The sequence below is a fragment of the Manacus candei genome, unplaced genomic scaffold, assembly GCF_025592945.1.
Source record: "Manacus candei isolate 608988 ecotype Guabito, Panama unplaced genomic scaffold, ASM2559294v1 h1tg000077l, whole genome shotgun sequence".
In the NCBI taxonomy this organism is placed as follows: Eukaryota; Metazoa; Chordata; class Aves; order Passeriformes; family Pipridae; genus Manacus; species Manacus candei.
The window spans coordinates 2175662-2194949 of NW_026138125.1; the positions used below are offsets into that span (position 1 = coordinate 2175662).

General features: G+C 45.8%; 2 protein-coding genes across 2 annotated transcripts in view; one reads left to right on the forward strand and one right to left on the reverse strand.

The window, feature by feature from the left end:
* UBXN4 (UBX domain protein 4) overlaps positions 1 to 1093 on the forward strand; it is a 14561-nt gene extending 13468 nt beyond the window's left edge. The window contains exon 13 of the mRNA XM_051810285.1: positions 458 to 1093. Within this exon, the coding sequence (XP_051666245.1) occupies positions 458 to 596 (139 nt within the window). The 3' untranslated portion in view covers positions 597 to 1093. The remainder of the gene's footprint in view (positions 1 to 457) is intronic.
* On the reverse strand, positions 628 to 18563 carry LCT (lactase). Its single transcript, XM_051810238.1, has 17 exons — positions 17772 to 18563; positions 16775 to 16854; positions 15454 to 15537; positions 14921 to 15023; positions 14193 to 14268; positions 12747 to 13434; positions 11748 to 12393; positions 8939 to 10498; positions 8367 to 8635; positions 7597 to 7887; positions 6543 to 6741; positions 5934 to 6136; positions 5462 to 5571; positions 4758 to 4892; positions 3613 to 3836; positions 2566 to 2802; positions 628 to 1877 (listed from the first exon to the last, which is right to left on the reverse strand). Exons 1-17 carry the CDS (start codon positions 18433 to 18435, stop codon positions 1666 to 1668), a joined length of 5781 nt encoding a protein of 1926 aa, XP_051666198.1. The 5' UTR covers positions 18436 to 18563; the 3' UTR covers positions 628 to 1665.
* Positions 18564 to 19288: the final 725 nt, after the last annotated feature.

A 19288-nucleotide genomic window follows, 5' to 3' on the forward strand; every position in this document is an offset into this window, starting at 1 on the left:
TTATGAACGGGGAATTCAGCTGTAAGAGGTGGCTTCACTTCAGCTTAGGATGGTATTTGTTACTTAGTATGATACTTTTTACTTCAGATAGTGTGTTGAAAATGAGACATCAGATGGTTATGATGTGGTTGTAGATGAAACTCGGGCAGCTGGAGTCAGATTCTGACAGGGTTTGTACTGCCTGAGATCTCCCCTGTACCAGGACAGCTGCTGGGCTGTTGTGGGTAAAGCAGCCCCATCTTCCTCAGTGACAGGGAAATGAGATTCTGTCAGTTTGTCCGACTGCAAAGTGGCACATTTTCACCTGGGTATTGCTTCCCAAGGACACAAAGGGCTGAAGAAAACTATGACTGGGGATAAGAGAAGGAATAATGTGCAATTTGTGTTTATTGCATCTGCTGCTTCCCTTGTGTAATTATTGCTGGGGAAACTCAAACCTCTGTCCTTTGTGCCCTAGACAAGCAGTCAGGAAACGAGCCGTGGAAAAGCGGGGGGAAGACTTCAAAAAAGAAGGCAAAATATATAGACTGAGGACTCAAGATGATGGAGAAGATGAAAACAATACTTGGAATGGAAATTCTACACAACAAATGTAGTTTTGAGTAACTGCAGTTACTATCTGGCTGCTTTTTTTTTTTTTTCCTTCTCTTCTTTTATTTGATCTAAGTCAACTAAAGGTTCTGGACAAGTGGGGCTTATTTTACACTGACTGAATTACTTAATTCTTATTCCTGCGGTGGAGTCTGGAATGGAGTCACCTATGTCAGAAAAATCAAGTGAGTATAGGTGAGACCTAGAAGCAAAAAAAGTAAAAAGACTGAAAACCTCCATCAGCTTTCATAATTATTACCCTCTGCCATAGAAAGGCACTTTTTAATCTATAAATATTCTGCTACATGAATCTAAGGGCCAGATATATTAATATAAAGGTCATGGTAGACAATGACTGATTAAAATGAGGGTCTCAGAAGCACTATAAGTAGCAAATCAGGTAACTAATTTATGTTTAACTTTTTTCTTGCTTCTGCAACTGCAAGCAAAACCTTGTAGTTTTTAATTCCCTAAGCACTCAATAAACTATTTTCCAGAAAAATGTCACTGTCTTGTGAAGTTCCTCTGAAGTTCCTGTGGCACAGGGAAACAAGGAAACTCAAAACACAGCAGAGAAATGTTTTAATCCAGTTTAAACGACCTTGCTGTACATGACATAAAGGAAAAGGGGGGTAAAAACCCAATCTGTGCAGTAGCTGCACTAGAACAGTACAGTCTAGACCAGTCTTCACCAGTATAGGCACTAACTTGTCTTAAAAACACTAAGAAGCAGTAGAGCTTTGAGGGGCTCCCCTCAGATCCACTGAAGACGCTGAAGCACAAACAGGTTCCAGCTGAAACTCAGAAACCTCACATGCAGGTAGGAACAAGCACTTTGGTCCTTAAGAAATCAAACCAATGATGCCCATGGAGAAAAAAAGACAGTTAACACAGAAGAATAATTTTCCTCCCCATTTTAAAGCTGGGAAAAGCAAACACCGCAATGCTGGGGAGCCATCTCTGAGGCAAGACACAAAGCTGCAGCAGAACAAGCACTAAGTTTCTTCTCCTGATGGTAGAACCTTCTTTTTTAAGAAAAACCAAACCCAAAAACCACTTGAGCAAGTGGAAATGTTACATTTTACTTCTCAGTTCCATGTGTGATTGTTTATGGGATCTTTTGACTGATTTTCCGTATTTGTATCCAAAAAGAGCCAAGGCCAAGGCTCCAACTCCCAAAAGAGCAAAAAGCGTGTACAGGGCGATTTCTGCACTCTGGGATGTCAAATCCAATCCCAAAAAGCTCACAGTGGCAGCTGCTCCTGGAGTGGGGTCTGGTGGTGTCACTGGAAACAATAATGAAGTGTTAGTACAGAGCCTGGGGGAGCTGTTCCGTGCAGGTTTGGGCACTGCTGCTTCCTGCCTCCACACGGCTTTCCACTGTGCTGTTCCCTACTCTGGGGATCAGGGGTTGACACAGTTCTGGCTCAGAGTGAAGGCACAGTGGAGGCTGACAGTGCAATTCCTGAGTACACGTGAGGCTTCTCAGGCATCCACAGTCATCCCCAGACCCCCACACTAACACTGGGTGCTGTTGATTGCCCTCCTCTAGTTCAGGGAACATAAATCACAAAAGGATCAGTATTTCCAAAGGCTTACCCAAAACACTGATTCATATAAAGTACTCAAAACTGATTAGAAGAAATGTGGGAGTACTGAATGTGTGTGGTTTGGAAAACCACATCCTGGGCAGTTGTTAGTCAGAGAAAAGTCTAATGGAATAACTCTCTTGCTTCATGTTGGAGACAGGTGTGTGTTGAGGGGCTCTCACACAGGATTTCAGCGTTAGTCTGGCTTTGCACACAGGAATGGTATCACTGTACATGGATGTCCTCAGTCATAACAAGGACTGATGATGATAAGAGCCCTTAGAGGGAATACTGCAGAAAATACTGTCTCTAAAGACTGTAGATTATGGAGAACTTTAGCAACTGGAATCAGATGCAAGCACACAATTCCTGCTGCACCGCTTACCTTCTGGCTCCGGTTCCAGACAGGGATGTGGGCCCGTTGCTGGGTCTGGAAACCCACTGCAGTTTATGATCTGTGAGTAGTACCTGGCAGAGGCCTTGGGGCGCCGTGGCAAGGCGGGGTCTGAGAAGTTCACGTGGTAGAGCCCAAACCTTTCATCAAAGCCCACGGCCCACTCCAAGTTGTCCATCAGGCTCCACGCGGTGTAGCCCCGTAGGTCAACGCCGTCGTGCACCACGGCTGGGGCAGGAGCAGAGAGAACAGGTCAGTGTGCCACCCCTTGCCAGCCACGGCATGAAATGCCCCACAACATCCACACCTGACACTCCACCTCCTTGGTTTTTGTTTTTTTTCCCCATTCCCACCTCTCTCCCGTGTTGACTCAGATCAGTTGCTCTGTGCTACTTCAGCTGCCAGGTTACAGCCTGGGTAGTTCAGTCACTGCCCAGGACTACAGGCTGCTTTTCTCTGCTCCAAAAATCAAAGCTTTTGTCCGAGAAACAAAGGTTTGGGAACAGAGAAGAAAAGCCATCAAAATGCAACAGCTGGTGAAACAAGCGTTTGTGGGGCCTCACTCCAAAGTAAATGAGCACTTCCTGAACACCTGGCTGGCAGTTCCCAGTATGTCAGAAAAGCAAACTGAAAATGCCCTTTCCTGAAGTTGCTCAAGCACTGCTGTAATTGAAACCAGTTTGGGGTTTGGTTTTTTTACCCTTTTTTTTTTTTTAAATGCAGTTTTTAGACATAGCAGTAGTCAAACTAGAAGCCAAAGTAGTGTTTGGCTAGAGAGGCACCTAATGAAGGAACCTGCCCTTACCCTGCTAAACCCAGGGTTTGTTCTCCCCTTAGAACCCTTTCCTGGCACAGTCGTGACTTCCGTGGCAGTTCTTGGTAAGCCCAAAGGCTCTTGGAATTGGATTCAGTAAACTCTTACACATGAGTGTGTAACAGGTGTGATGGCAGTGCTGTTTCAGCCCTTGCTTTATCCACCCCAGTCTCCAGCTCTCCAGAGCTCTCTCTGGCTGATGAGGTTTCCACCACCACTCCTACCTTTCAGTGCCTCGTTGATGTAGCTCCGGTAGTAATGGATCCTCTGAGTGTCATTGAACACAAAGGCCCCCCTCTCCGAGATCCCATTCTCAGTCACATAAATGGGGGGGTTGTTGTACTCCTCCTTGATCCACCTCAGGATCTTCCGGAACCCAAAGGGTGTCACCTTCAGCCAGGTAGAGCCGGAGCCCAGCCAGCTGCGGTCGCTCACCGTGGCCACACCCCTGCAGAGGAGACACTGGGGAGGACCAGTCCCAGCTCCTGGCACCTCAGCGCCCAGGGCTGAGCTGGGGCTGGTGCCCACAACCCTAAAAACCACTCACAAGTGGTTTTTATAGAAAACACTTCTCCTGCTTTGCTGTGTAAATCAGCCGTGGCTGAGGGTGTGATGTTGGCTCCAAATCTTTGCACACTATGACACCAGTTCTACTTTCCAACGTATCATGCGGTGCTTGAGCACATAAAATTGCCCTTCCTACCCACATACAGGAATGCAAGACTGAGCCCAATGTCCTATGGGGCTAAACCACAGAGGCTGGGATGCAGCAGCAAAGGCAAGTTAAAACAATTTCATATATTCCCTGTGGAAAGGTTTCGGAAAGCAGACAATTTCACCCCCATGTGTAGTCCCACCACTACTTTAATTTCCATCAGGAAAACTGATAAGCTCCTACCCTTTACCTTTTGAAGCTGGGGAATGAAATCAAGTATCTAATGAAAAATCTTTACTTATATATACCTAACCATGAAGTGATTTAGCTATTTAGCCTTTGAACTCACATTTATCCAATGGAACAGTACCCATTAAGCAGGATAACCTCACAGTTCAAACTGCAGACTGGAGACGGGAAATATGATAAAAACTCTTTGCAGTTGATCCCAAACCACTGGGAAACTCACAAGTCCAGATTCTTTCCTTTAACAGATCCTCTAATTTTCCTTTTTCTGTTTTCTTTTTCTGTTATTTCCATGTTTATCATGGAAATAACAGCACCACTGGTACTGTTTGGGGCTGTTTTCCCAAGTATTGGTTACAACAGCTTAAAATACCTATCTCACAGATTTATTTGCTATCAATTTACACTTGTCAGTTGGCCCAGGCTCCAGGTGTGCAGATTTTACTTGACCAGTAATTCATCTCTTACCTGTCAGAGTCATATGACTGAACAACCCTGGGAAAGTTTAGGTTGTATGCTAAAACTGTGGTGTATTGGTTTAGACCAAAGTAGTCATATGTGCCTTTAATTCTTTGCTTTTCACTTTCAGTAAATTCTGGAAGTCTGCAAGAGAAAACAGAGAACACACTCTGAACACACTCCATGTGTAATGCTGGTATCCCTGGGACCAGTAACATGATCCTTCTGGAGGAACATGGGAAAAAACAGGAGGAACTGGGAATGGAAAATAAGAACTGTGATTCAGAGGGACCAATGAGTTCTCAGTGCCAGAGTTCAGTACACAGTTTCAAGAAAAGGTAAAACAAATTTTTCAGAGTTGTCAGGTAATGTGTCTAATGCAGCGATACAGGCATTTACTGTATCACTGAGCTGCCAACTTATTACCCCAAAGCTGTGTTATATCAGTAAATTTAGTTTGCAAGAGAGATACAGACAGGGAACAGGCAACCCCCCCTGCTGTGGAACTAGATAATCTTTAAGGTCCCTTCCAACCCAAACTATTCTATGGTTCTATGAAAATGTACACTACAAGTTTTCTGTGAGGATACAATGAGCTGTTTACAGTAACACTGCAACAGAGTCATTGAAATGTAGCACTTCTATCCCAGAAAAGCTGCAGGTCTGAGCACAGCAAGTGAAACAAGGGCAGGAGTGTGTGCCTGGGCTCTTACCGGGACTGGCTCAGGCCCTGGGCCAGGCTGCGCTCCCGAATCCTTCTCTTCATCACCTCATTGTAATCACCGTTTTTGAAAATGGGATGGGCAAACCAACCTAGTAAAAACTAAACCAGGAAACAAGGGAGAATAAATCATGTATCAAAACGAGGGATTTAACCATATCTCTGTCACGAGCTGCTTTATAGGTGATACCTTAATTCATAACAAACAGGCACATGGAGATGTCCAGCAGTGCCCATATAAAGGCAGTAAATTTAATAAGCTTTTGCCACTGCAACCGTATTTTGTCTCATTTCTGTTGCCTACTCTATCAGCCCCTAAAGGAGAGTGATACATTTCCTTGCAAGTGGTGCCTCTGGTTCATCCTTTTCTTTCAGGTTCTGGGCATGTCCAGCACTGGGAGAGGGGTTGTCCCCACGAACAGACCCGGGAGCAGCAGGAGAGCTGTGGCCAGGGGGCTCTGTACCTGCATGAACCGTCTGGAGGCCTCGATGTCCTCCTGCTTGTGTGGGTTCCGTGGCTCTGCCCATTCAGAGCTGATGGTGATGGAGATCAGCCCTCCCTGTCTGGCCCTGTAGGTCTCGTTGTAGAGGTGCCAGACCTCGGCGTGGGCCTTTATCAGGTTGTGTCCCACCACGTAGGGAGCTCGGCCCGGCCGGATGGAGATTCCTGCAGAGACAGGGACAGCACAGCCAGTGGAGCAGCACTTCCCAGCTTTCTCATGGCTGCCACCCAGCTTAACACAATCCCCAGGACACCCAGAACTGTCCACAAATGTTTCAGCCCTGGGCTGAAATCGGTCCCTGGAGTTGAGGTCTGCTCCAGGCAGCATGTCTAATCCAGGGGCTGCAGAGGAGGGCTGGATTAGAGGAGTGGGAGAAGGAGGATGAGTCTTGGAGGTGACAGGCAGAGTGAAAGAAGGACCTGCCCCACAGCAATCCAAACCCCATCTATCCACACCACACCTCCTTCCTTGGTCTACCTTTGCCAGCCCCAAGCATCTGCTGTGCCGCAGCACAAACCAGCTGTGCCCGCAGTGCTGCCAGGGCTCTGAGGTTGTGCCCAGCAGTCCTACCTGGAGCAGCTGTGCCAACACCATGGCCAAGATATGCAGTGTTGTAGGGTTCATTGAGGGTTATCCAAAATTTCACTTTATCTCCCAGTCTCTGGAAAAGGAGCTCAGCATATTCCTTAAACCTCTGAATTATTGTATCATTCTCCCACCCACCGAGGTCCTGCAGGGCCTGTGGGAGGTCCCAGTGATACAGAGTTACCTGTGGGGAAAGACAGCAAGACAAAGGATCCAACCAGTCACTCTCACTTCTGGAAATAAGGACAGTAACCCAGACTCATTTATGAACACACAAACTGTGCTTTGATCTGTGGCCACCTGTTCCTAATGGTGACTGGAGTTTGTGGTGTTCACTCGTGCACTCGAATAAAATACCTTTTTGCCACTGTTTCAGTGTTTTCTTTAGGATGTGGGGAAATGACTCAAACTCCAGGGACTGCCTGAGGGTGAAGATGGAGCTTTTACCAAAAAGCACCTTGTGACAGCAAGAACTCCTCAGTGAAGAACTGCTGCAATTGCACTGGTGAAATACAATCCAACAGAGCACCAGTCTGGGCTGGTCCAAGGTTATGGGACAGGTCAGATTCACTAACCAGTGCTGAAAGAGCTGACTGATGCAGTGCTGAGGTCACTGTCCATTGTATGTGACCCTGTGGAGATTCCTGGCTCCTGAGAAAAGAATAATGTTACACCTGTCTCCAAGAAAGGCAAGAAGGAAGATCTGGGGAACTACAGGTTGGTCAGTCTCACCTCAGTATCTGGAAAGATCACTGTGTAGGTCCTTGTGGACTCTACTGCCAAGGAGATGAGGGACAAGAAGGTGATTGGAAACATCCAATAATAAGGTTACTATGATCTTTCTGGGTAAAAATATCACTATATTCCCAGTTTATTCCTTCATGCAAACCCCCATGTTTCTTTGCAGAATACAGTGAAAAACAGTGAAAACCAATTTCTCTGTGAAGAAGGGTGTGGATGGGAATACACACATTGCTCTGAGCACCAGACTTGGGTTCTGCTGTTTCTAAGTTACCTCAAAGTCACCAGTTTTAGTTACCTGAGGCTTAATGTTGGCTGCCAGCAGGGCATCGATGAGCCTTTCATAGTAGTTCAGTCCCATTTCATTGATGTACCTGGTGGTCCCATCTGGGAGAACACGGGACCAGGAGATGGAAAACCGATAGTGAGACACCTTGAGGCTTTTCAGCATTTCCACATCCTCCTCAATCTTGTGGTAGCTGTCACAGGCTACATCTCCGGTGTCATCGTTGCTGATTCTCAGGGGAGTGTGAGAATACTTGTCCCAAATGCTCAGTCCTTTCCCATCTGCTCTCCATCCTCCCTCAATCTGCAATTAATCGAAGATGGGGGGAAATTCTTAGTAAACCCTAAATTTAGGTCTTGGCCTAGCAAAGAATTCAGCCTGTTCATGGTGCCGCACAATATTTTGACTTATCAGCTTAAGACTAGAAATAGCAATGTTTTTGCTGTACCTTGGGCCTCAAGGCAAGACACATTAGCAAAAGACAATGTCCCAGAGCAGGCAGTGTTTCAGTTCACTAATGCTCCATGTTGGCTGGATCTTATGAAGCCCATGCTGTTGTCCTATTTCCTGTGGTATAACCACACCCTTAAACACTTCCAAGTTCCCCCCTTTTAGAGTAGTTGCTACACTAACCCTTAATTACAGTAAACCCCAATGTTTAATTACAGTAAACCCCAATGTTTAATTACAGTAAAACCCAATGTTGCAAAAGCTGTAGGTGTCTCATCCAAATTGAATTAACTGTCCACAGACACTCCAAGACTCCCTCTCTGTTTCCTGACCTGGTATGCTGAAGTTGCTACGCTCCACGAGAAGTTCTTTGGGAACTCTCCATACACAAACTCATCCTCTCTGGGCAGTGGGATCCCGTTACTGCGGATGATTTCAGCGTAGTACACAGCCGAGCGCTTCGGGGTCCTGGGCCTGTTGGGGTTGTTGAAATCAACCTGGAGCAACCCAAACCTCGGGTCATAACCATCCGACCACTCAAAGTTATCCATGAAGGACCAAGCGTTGTATCCCTTCAGATTAACACCGTCTAACCTGGAAGCTGAAAGACCAGAAACAAAAGGAAGGGCATCAGTGGGGTAATCACACATAAATGAACCCTGAGGAACTCACTTGTTTTTAGCTTCACAAAGGTCATTAAGACACTCTTCACAGTTGGAGGACACAAAGCACAAGCAGCCATGCAGAGGAGATCACAAAAAGAAACAGCATGTTTATATTGTGCTCAGGATATTTGAAGACTGATATTAATCACTTTTAAAAATGGTTCTTCAGAGGAATAAAGGAACCAGAAATCTAGAGAGGAGACACACAACCCCAACAGAACAAAAGCAAACACCGGTACCTTTTAAAGCTTCGTCAATGTATGTTTTGTAGTAAAATATCCTGGCATTGTCATCCACATCCGATGTGGTGTCTATCGCCACCCCGTTCTCAATGACGTATATTGGGGGATTTCCATACTCCTCTTTGACCCAGTTCAGGAGCCTCCTGAGCCCCCAGGCCACGGGCCGATGGCCTTCGAGACCTGAGTAAGGCCAGGAGCTGTCAGCGCTGATTGAAACTTCCTGGTCATACTCATAGGAGAAGGGATTCAGGCGGGTTGTGGAGTGGGTGATGATTTTGGAGGTGTAGGTGTTGAAGCAGAACACGTCCGCCGTGCCCCGGATGTACTCGCGCTCCTCCGCCGTGAACGCCGGCAGGCGGGACGAGGGCAGCCCCTGGAGCTCACTCCTGTTCCCGACCTTCCACTTCATCGCCTCGGGGTAGTCCCCATTTTTGAAAATGGGGTGTGCAAACCAGCCCACCATGAACTGCAGGTACCTGTCTGCGGCCTCCACGTCCCTGGGGTCGCCGGGGGACTTGGGCTCGGCCCAGTGGATGTAGAGGCACAGGGCGATGACCCCTCCCTGGCTGGCCCTGTACCTGTCGTCGTAGGTGTGGTAGGCCCTGGCGTGGGCCTTCAGCAGGACGTGGGCAACCCTGTAGGGAGCACTGCCAGGGTCCTGGACATTGGGAGGGAACGTCCCCTGGCCATAGCCCAGCCAGGCAATGACGTAGGGCTCATTGAACGTGATCCAGAATTTCACCCTGTCCCCGAAGGTCTGGAAACAGAAGTCTGCGAAGCTGTCAAACAGGTCAATCAGGGTGTTGTTTTCCCAGCCACCGATGTCCTGGAGAGCTTGGGGCAGGTCCCAGTGGTAGAGAGTGACAATTGGAGTGATGTTGTTTGCGACCAGCCCGTCAATGAGACGGTTATAGTAGTCAACTCCATGGCTGTTGACTGAGTTGTTCCTTCCAGTGGGGAAAATTCGAGGCCAGGACAGGGAGAAACGATAGTTCTTTACCCCCAAGGCTCTCAGCAGGTAAATATCTTCCTCCACCTTGTGGTAGCTATCACAAGCAATATCTCCAGTGTCATTATTCTTTACATTCCCTGGGACATGGGTGAAGGTATCCCAAATGCTGGGCCCCTTGCCATCAGCATCCCAGCCTCCCTCGATCTGGTAGGCAGAAGAAGACACACCCCAGGTAAAGCCCTCTGGGAATGTCCCATGAAAGTACATGTCTCTTTCAAAGGCAGTCTGAGATGAAAACTTCTCCCAGACAACCTTTGCCTTGGAGGGAACTTCTGATGCTGGTAAATTTGGCAACTTTGGTGGCGCAGGTCGGTCAAACACCAGTGGCGCAGGAGATCTGCCCAAGGCTTCGGAAGGAAAACCATTCTTTTCAATAACACTGGAATAGAAATAAGCAGATGCCTTGGGAGTCCTTGCTCTGTTGCTGTCTTCAAAGTCCACATGATGCAGCCCAAACTTCAGGCTGTACCCCAGTGGGCCTTCAAAGCCATCAACCAGGGACCGAGCGATGTACGACCGAACATCGACGGCGTCGTGTTTCACCGCTGCCACAGAGACAACACCACACACTGTTACACATTGAACATTCTCTGAACACAGCTCAGCACAGCAAGCACCACAACTGAGGGTGGTGTGACAAGCCAAACACCTACAAATGGGTTTTTAGGCTAAAAAAACCTCCCAAACAATTATGAGTATCAGGCAAGGAAAGCAGTCAGCACTCTAACAGGAGCTGGTCAAATGCTTAGTGATAAAAAAGTGTGAAGAAAGAAGTATTAGTCAAGAGATATTTGAGTACAGGCCACTTGTGCCACTGGTATCCCTTTCCCTGTGTTCTTGCTTTCAAGTAGATTTCATCAATTAAGGTAATGGTGCATTTTAGATTTAACACCATAGTTGAACTGAAACATTGCATGTATTCAGTGCTTGCCTTTCTTCCCTGAGCTCAGGAGAGTTTCTTAAGGCAGAACAGTGTATTCAATGCCAGCAGGGGCAAGTCCAGCATCCTCCCTCACACTGTCTACAGAAAAGCACTACATCTGTCTCTCTCTCTCCAGAAAAGTTCGCTCCCCATGTGCAGTCCATCTCCTTTACTGCAGCTGAGGCACAACAGCAATGCTAAGTTGTGTTTTATCACTCCTAGCCATGTTGAGAACTAGGTCAAGAAGATCAAATGCTGTACACTGATCACCAACATATTTAACACAGCATATTTAATAATGTTTTCCTGACAGTATTGTTTTGAATATCTCAAGAGAATCAGTTAAATCTCTGTTTGAAACCTCAAATCTCTGCTCCTGCCCAGAACTTGAGTCACTAATATTATTTTTACATCAACAGATACATAGCTTGCAAAGAGATAAGCACAACTGGAACCTTCCAAAAATGATTAAGATATAAATATCTCTCTAAAGCTTCTAACCTGAAATGGTGCAGGATGCTGCCAGTTAGATCTGATGAATTAGTACAGGCAGTTCAGGCCTGATCTGTGAGATCTCTACAGGCAAGATCCTGCAGGCAAATCATCTTCAGGGGAGCTAGAGTATATGAACTGATCTTAGGGTCCAGACTACATCAATCCATATCTATGAAAACCTATTCCCATATCTAAAGAGGATGGAGAGCTCCATACCTGGACACCAGACAGGTTGGAGTAGATGAGGTCACACTCACTACACAAGAGGCAGCTGACCATCACTCTGCTTTGATGTTTTGCAGTCAACCACCACGGAAGGGCTAAAATAGCCAGTTATCATGACTAAAAAAAAATACAATAATTTGATTTCTCCTTACCTTTTAGGGCCTCGTTGATGTACCGTCGGAAATAATCCACTCTCAGGGTGTCATTAATGAGATCCCCCGTGTCTCCCGTGGGCACACCGTTCCCTGCTATGTATATTGGGATCTCTGTCCCTGTGTATTCCTGGGATACAAACTTCAGCAGCCTTCTCAACCCCCAAGGGACCACATGGACCCAGGAAGAGTCAGCCTGTGGCCAGGAAGGATCCACGTGCAAGGAGAAGTTCCCAATGCTCTCGTATCCTGGAGCGCAGGTCCCGTCAGCCCCGGCACTGACCAGGTGGGAAGTGTAGTGGGAAAGGCCAAAAAAATCTGCAGTCCCTTTCACCCAGGACTTCTCCTCCTCTGTAAACACAGGTAGCTGTGCCACTGTTGTGGAGCAGTGCTGGTTCACTGCCTGGATCTGAGCCTTCAGGATCTCTGGGTAATCGCCATTGACAAATATGGGGTGGGCGAACCAGCCCAGCATGAACTGCAGGTACCTCTCAGATGCCCTCACGTCCTCGGAGCTGGCTGGAGTGTTGGGTTCAGCCCAGTCCGAGTTCAGCACCAGCCCCACCTTTCCCAGCTGCTGAGAGCGGTATTTGTCATTGTACAGGTGCCAGACCTTGGCGTGAGCCTTGAGAATTGTGTGAGCCACCTGGGAGCAGAAAGCAGAGCAGCACGTGTCACACTGCACCACACAAAAGCTCTCGAGCCTTCAGGTTATTGCCACGTGAAAAGGGCCTCTACATCCAAAAGAAAAAGCCTTGACAAAATGAATAAGGTGGAGAATCTGACTATCCATCAACACCTGCTTTCAGAATGGAAAAATAAAATAAGAACATCTAGCCCCTGTTAACAAACCCATTTTTTGCAGGTACCATAAATCCAAGAAGCAAATAGCTGTCTCAGAGGCCACATTAGGCTTGAACATAGTTAAAGTACAGAACATTAGAGGAAAACAACCCAACAAAAGCAGCTGTAGGATCCTAATTATTCCTGTGTCCCTACCTTGTAAGATGCCACTCCTGGGTCAGTGATTCCTGGGGGATGCTCCCCGGTGCCGTAGCCAGCGTAGCTGATAACCCAGGGCTCATGGAATGTGATCCAGAGTTTCACTCGATCCCCAAAAGTGGAAAAGCAGAAGTCTGCATAGCTCACAAAAGCATCTATGACACTGTCATTCTGCCAGCCCCCAAGGGCCTGCAGGGCCTGGGGGAGGTCCCAGTGGAACAGAGTCACCATGGGCTCGATGTGAGAGTCCAACAGCTGGTTAATTAACTGGTTGTAATAATCAACACCTTTTGAATTGATGGTCTCATTGGTGCCAGCAGGGAAAATCCTAGGCCAGGACACAGAAAACTTGTACAGCTGGGGGTGAAGACCCCTGAGCAGGAAAATGTCATAGCTGGTTTTGTAGTAGCTGTCACATGCCACGTCTGCTGTTTGGTTCAGGTGGACATGGCCTGCATGCCCAAACTGATCCCAGATGCTCTCCCCTTTCCCATCCTCTGCCCAAGCTCCTTCAATGCTAAAGGCACCTGTGGATGTGCCCCAGAGGAAACCATCTGGGAAAATGTCTTGCAGGAAAGAATCCCTCTCCAGTTCAGACTGTCCAGCAAACATTTCCCAAACTGTTTGGTAGGAGGAGCGAGGGGCAACAACAGCAGCTGGGTTCTCCTGTAGAGTATTTGTTTGGCTGGAAATGGAATAAAAAGAAATTAAAATCTCCAAGATGAATGCCACTGCCATAGAATTTGCAAACATGGAGACTAAACTAATTTTTTTGCTTCCCATTGAGGTCACATAAGCCACTTTAGGGTACAGTTCCTTTGTCATCTGATCAACCCAAGCTGCTGCCACCCAGGTGGTAGTTACCAGTGAGGTAACTGCTGAGCAGCTCACGTGCCAGATATCTAATCTGCAGGCAGATTCTCATAATTCATTACAGCCAGGTCAGAGATACAAACAAAATCATTGCAGTGTGTAGAAATTGCACATGCTACAACTGCTCTCATTGAGTTTCCATGGGATAAACTAAAACTAATCAATCCTGCTTCTGTAATCCTCAGCACCTCCCTGCACACTGACATCTCTCACATTTCCATAGGTCCAGTTGGCTTCTCCCCTAGGAAAGCCTCTATTGGATTTGTTTATTTATAACTATTTTTGCAGAAGAGCAAAAGGCTTGGGAAACGTACTTGTCACTATTGGCTTGAAGGTGCAATTTGGGTAACTAAGGATGAGAGAGTGGAAGAGGATTACGTTATGGGATTAGTAGCAGGATAGAGGATTGCCTGTAATCACAAGAGACTGGGTTCAGCAGAAGGGCCTCCCTTCCCAGCCCTTTCAGCCACTGACAACAGCCTTTACCACCACAACTGTCTTGTCTCTGCCTGCTCACGCATTTCTAGAAGACTCCGTTTTATTATCTGATTTAAAGATCAAAAACTGTACCTTGAAACATGAGACAAGTGGTCCAAGAACTCACTAGTGTCACATCCAATCGTCCCTGTTCCTTCTTTATTAAGAGCTGAAAACAAGCAAACAGTAAGGGAAGGACTTGGTCCCACCTCCGGAGCCATGGAGTGCACGGCACCGCCTGTACAGACAGTTACTCCTGGAGGAACAAGGTGTTCCTCATAACTAAGAGTTGCTTTTCTCAGATCAGATGTATTGGGTTCTTTATTAGGCATTTACAAGTTCATGTTAAAAAATTATCATAGAATCATTGAATCATTTAGGGTGGAAGAGCTCTCTAAGATCATCAAGTCCAGCTGTTAACCCAGCACTGCCAAACAACACCAGTGTTGTAGCGTCCCCAAGTGCCACATCTGCATGTCTTTCAAATCCCTCCAGGGATGGTGACTCCACCACTGCCCTGGGCAGCTCTGCCAGGGCTTGACAACCCTTTTGGTGAAGAAATTTTTCCTTGTATCCAACCTAAACCTCTCACGTCACAACTTGTGGCTGATGAAAATTACAACAAGCTTTGGGGGGAATTTCCTGCTTCCTCTCCCTTAACACTCACCGTCCATCCTTAATTTTCCAAGAAGGCTACAAAAGACCATAAAGTTATTTCATCTAATAGCAGCAGCCTAAATTGGACAATTTTGAATTTCCTCTATAATTTATCATGCAGATCTTAGCTAAAAAACTCTCCTCCTTCTTGAAATGCCACTTACCTGTGACAATGGCAGCTACTGGTATGAAAGGATTCTCTTCCATGGAAGCACAACCAACGAACTTCAGACTAAAAACCAAGATCTCTGTGTCCTTCCAGACACTCTGCAAAACCAGAAGTCAGGGACTAGCATGAAAAGAAGCATCAGTCAGCTCCTAAAAACATGCTATTGCAGTTTTTGCATTGTACATGGGCAGCTCCTTATTTTGCTGCCCAGGTACTGGATGACTCTTGTTTTATGGAATTTAAGAATGCAGGTTTTCAACCCTGGACAGAAGAATTCTGCCATTCTGGTCATAAATGCATCAATAAGACCAAGATGATCCTTTCCAGCACTTTCCAACACATGTTTTTAAGTCAGAATAACAACAGAGAAGCAAGTGAGCACCATGCAGCTGCTTCCCAGTGTAGCTGCTGTCTGAGTTCTCCCAGAAAATCAGGACTGTTCAGACATGTATCAAGGAACATGAAATTCCACTTCTATTTATGGTTTGTTGTCTGCTGCTCTCATTTTAACCCTGTGCATAATGTTACCTGGAATTCATCTAATTTCTTGTAGAAATCTGTTTCATTTCCACACTGGTACTGAAGGTTGAGAGACAGAAAGTCTACTGAATCCTGGAATAAAGAAAAGCAAAAGAATCATCCCAGAGTAAAATGTTTTTTGGTTGTTTTTTTTTTTTTGCAGGTATTACATTAAAAATACATAAAATTCTGAAAAGTTTGCTAAAGACATATTGCTGGAGTAAGAAGCCATACAGCTGCATGGGATCCCTGGACAATATAATGAGCTCAAACTGGATACTGTCTGGGAAGATGTCTCCCTCAAAACAAAGTAAAACTTAAACAGCTAAATTAAATTCTAGGATTATTTTATGAATATAATATTAATGATTTACAATGACTTTCTTAATTAGTAAGACTGTCTGTGATGAATCAGAGAAACCTTTGCAACTGTGTGGGTCAGGCCTTATCAATAACCCTTTGGGGAAAGTCCACTTCAGAAATCTCAAGGGAACAAGGGAACAAATTGCATTCCCTTATTACACCAGCTGATGAATTTGGAAGAAAACTGATAAGCTTTCAGTTCATTTTTCAGTCTAAGGTTCTCTTCTAGTTTAGCCAGCTTGTGTGATGCAATTTCTGTTCTGTCCCTACAAACCACACCTTGCTCAAATCCTTGCAATGTCATACCTACAACACTGTTCACCCCAGTACTGATGTTTGCAAGATTGTGAATACAGCAAAAAACCCTGCACTGTCATTTGTTCACATCAACATCCTCTGGGTGAATCCGAACAGAGAACTTGATCTTCCAGAAAGGATTTCACTGTCTTTTTAGAGATTAATTTCTCCTCATGTTGTGCTTTCCCTGTGCAACCACATCACTGCTAGCACAGCTCAGGCTGTGTTTTAACATAATCAGCAGATTTTTTAAATAGCAGTTATTTAAAATAAAGTATTCTTATCTTTGGTGTGCCTTAAGTAGGTGCAAAGCAAATGATAACGGGTACACTTTTTGGAGACATCTTGTCATTTAGGCAAGTATATTGCTAAAATTGCCAATTATGAGAGCAAATATGTCTCCATCTATCTTAATCAGTGCTTACTAGCCAAGAAAAGATGCTGAAGGAATTTTGTTAAATTAGCTAGCTTCATGTAATTAGACTAATGAAATAAGTTAAACTTACCAAACTGGTCAATTGGTCAGCTTGCTAAAATCTTTAAAAAGACCCTAACATTTAAAAAATCTTAAAAATCTTTAAAAAAATCTACAAACTTGCAAAAAGTCACTTGATCCCATACACGAAAATCAAGTTAAATCAAGTCAAATGTATATAATTTTGTAAGTTACCTGAAGAGAAACTGAAAGCAGTTCTGAAGAAGCACTGTCCAAAACACCACCTGTTTCTAAAGCAATGGACAGTTTTCCACCTGGAAAGAAAAACGAGGCAGTCTGTTAGTGACATATTAAGGACAAATAAAACCTTCAGTTTGTTGCAGTTATTTTAAAATCAGTGTTAAATTTTTGAAGCTGTGGAACAGCAGACAGTGCCTTGGGTAGGGGATTTCAGAATTCCCACTGCGATTTCAATGGAGAGCTGCAGAAGGCAGAAACTCAAAGGCAGAATTCAAGAAGCCTTTGTCAATAAATTGTGCCCTTCCTGCATAATTATAAGTAGTATCTTTAATTTTCATGCCTTTGTGGTGGTTCTATAGTGGTTATTTTTTTAAAATGCATTCTGTGCTGAATGCTTCTGCGATGCTGGGGGAACGGGAACTTGGGGGACAGGAGACACAGGAGAGAAGCTGGGCAACTTCTAAGGGCTATCACCAGATAGTGTGAACTGTACAGCAAAGCATTCCTGACAAATGCAAGAATTAAATATAAATTCATTCATTAAAAATGTGGATAAAGAAACGTTGACTCAGTCAGCTCTACCAGCTGTCTGTTTGAGACAGAAAAATTCCAAGGCCAGAGAAGGCAGACCCCGGGGGACAGCTGCTTGGAAAATCCCAGGTACCCACCATGGAACAGGTGAAATTCTGTTGCTCTGTGTAACACAGGGAGATTTTAGATTTAATTACTGTAAAACCCCAGTGTGTGCAATGAGGAAAGTCAACCAAAGGACGCTGCAGACTTCCTCACACTATCGTTATCTCATAGGAGACTTCTTGTGTCTTGTTTTTTCATGGTTCCATGCACATTTCAGGCAGTTTTTGGTCTTTCCTCTGTGGGTTAGGAAGAGGTACACAAAAATACAGAGACTGCAAGTGGCAGTTGCCACTCAATCCTATCACAACATGTTTGTAAGTCATATTGGAAATAGCCCTGTCCCCCCTCTCCTTACCGGCCGGTGAGTGTTTCTCATGGAAGACGGTGTAAAACCCTTCGTGGGCAGCAGCCACGGCCTGGGCTCTGTCCTGGGGGTCAGGGTAAGGCAGGCTGTGCAGGACCTCCTGCAGGTCGCTGAAGGTGACCCACACATCCACCAGGTCCCCAAAAGCACGGAGGCAGAACTCTGCATACTCCACAAAAAGGCTGGCAAAAGCACCGGTTTCCCTCCCTCCGGCCCGCGCGGCCACAGCGCCAGGGACACACTGGTGGTGCAGGACCACCACGGGGCTGAGCTCTGCAGCAACCAGGGCCTGGAGCAGCTCCCTGTAGCACTGCACCTGAGCTTCCTCAGGCTCCCTGGCATTCCCCTCGGGAAGGATGCGTGACCACGGCAGGAACACTTTGTAGTGCGTCACCCCGATCTCCCGAAGGTGGGAGAAGTACCGGGGCAGCTCCGAAGCCACGAGGTCTTGTTGGCACAGGGAACCATGTGCTTCAGCCACAGCAGGGCCCTGCTCCTCCTGGGGCAGCACTTGGTCCCTCAGACCCAATTTATCTGCCAACTCAGTGGGCAGAGGCCCAGCAATGGCAATAAAATTCCGAGCAAATTCTCCATCTATCCCAAGGCCGGGAGAGACCAACAGAAAGAAGATGAATGTCGTGCAAATCAGCTCCATTTCTGAGCCTGCTTCACAAATGGCAATTCCACACTACATATAAGACAGTAGAAGTAATATTTAACCAGAATTATCTGTTACACTGATAAATGTTCCCAGAACTAGCTGACATTGGAATTATAACAGACCAGGATTTTTAATCAATAGATAATCAGACCAATGGACAAACACAAAAAAATCTGTCAAGCAATTAGTTGGAGAAAGGTCACGTGAAAACAGTTTCTGAGGTGCTCAGGTTCCCCCTTAGACTTGAATATCAATTGACATTTTGCTGATACTGCCTCCATTTCAGAGGAAGATAAAGTAAGTAGATAATACTTTCCCTCTCATTTTAGCCTTTTTTTGGCTTAGGAGGAATCCCAGCACAGCTCTGGCTGCAGAAAACAACCAAAGCAGAGTTACCTGCACTGCTGGGGCTGGGTCCACCATGGCTCAGGGTGTGCAGCACAGCAGGAAGCACTTCTGTGCTTTAATTCTTGAGTACATAAAGGAAATCTGAGATATGGTATCTCACCCCATTGGAAAAGTGGCTGTTAGTGAGAGTTAAGGCAGCTATAACAATAACAATGTGCTTCCTCAGGCCCAACAATATCCAGGAATTCGAATGTCATTCTATTGCTTAACCCCCAAAAACACAGCTCTCCCAGCGGGGTGGGCACACACAGATCACCTGAACTGCTGCAGGGAAAAGGTAACTCAGCCTTGCTACATTCCAGTACTGAAGAGCTCAGAACATTTACTGCCTAAATACAGAACATGTCTAAATCAACTAACCACAAAATTCTACATATTTATATTGAAATGTCAGATCCACATGAGGCTTATTTTTCTTTAACGATCAGCATTTTCTCTA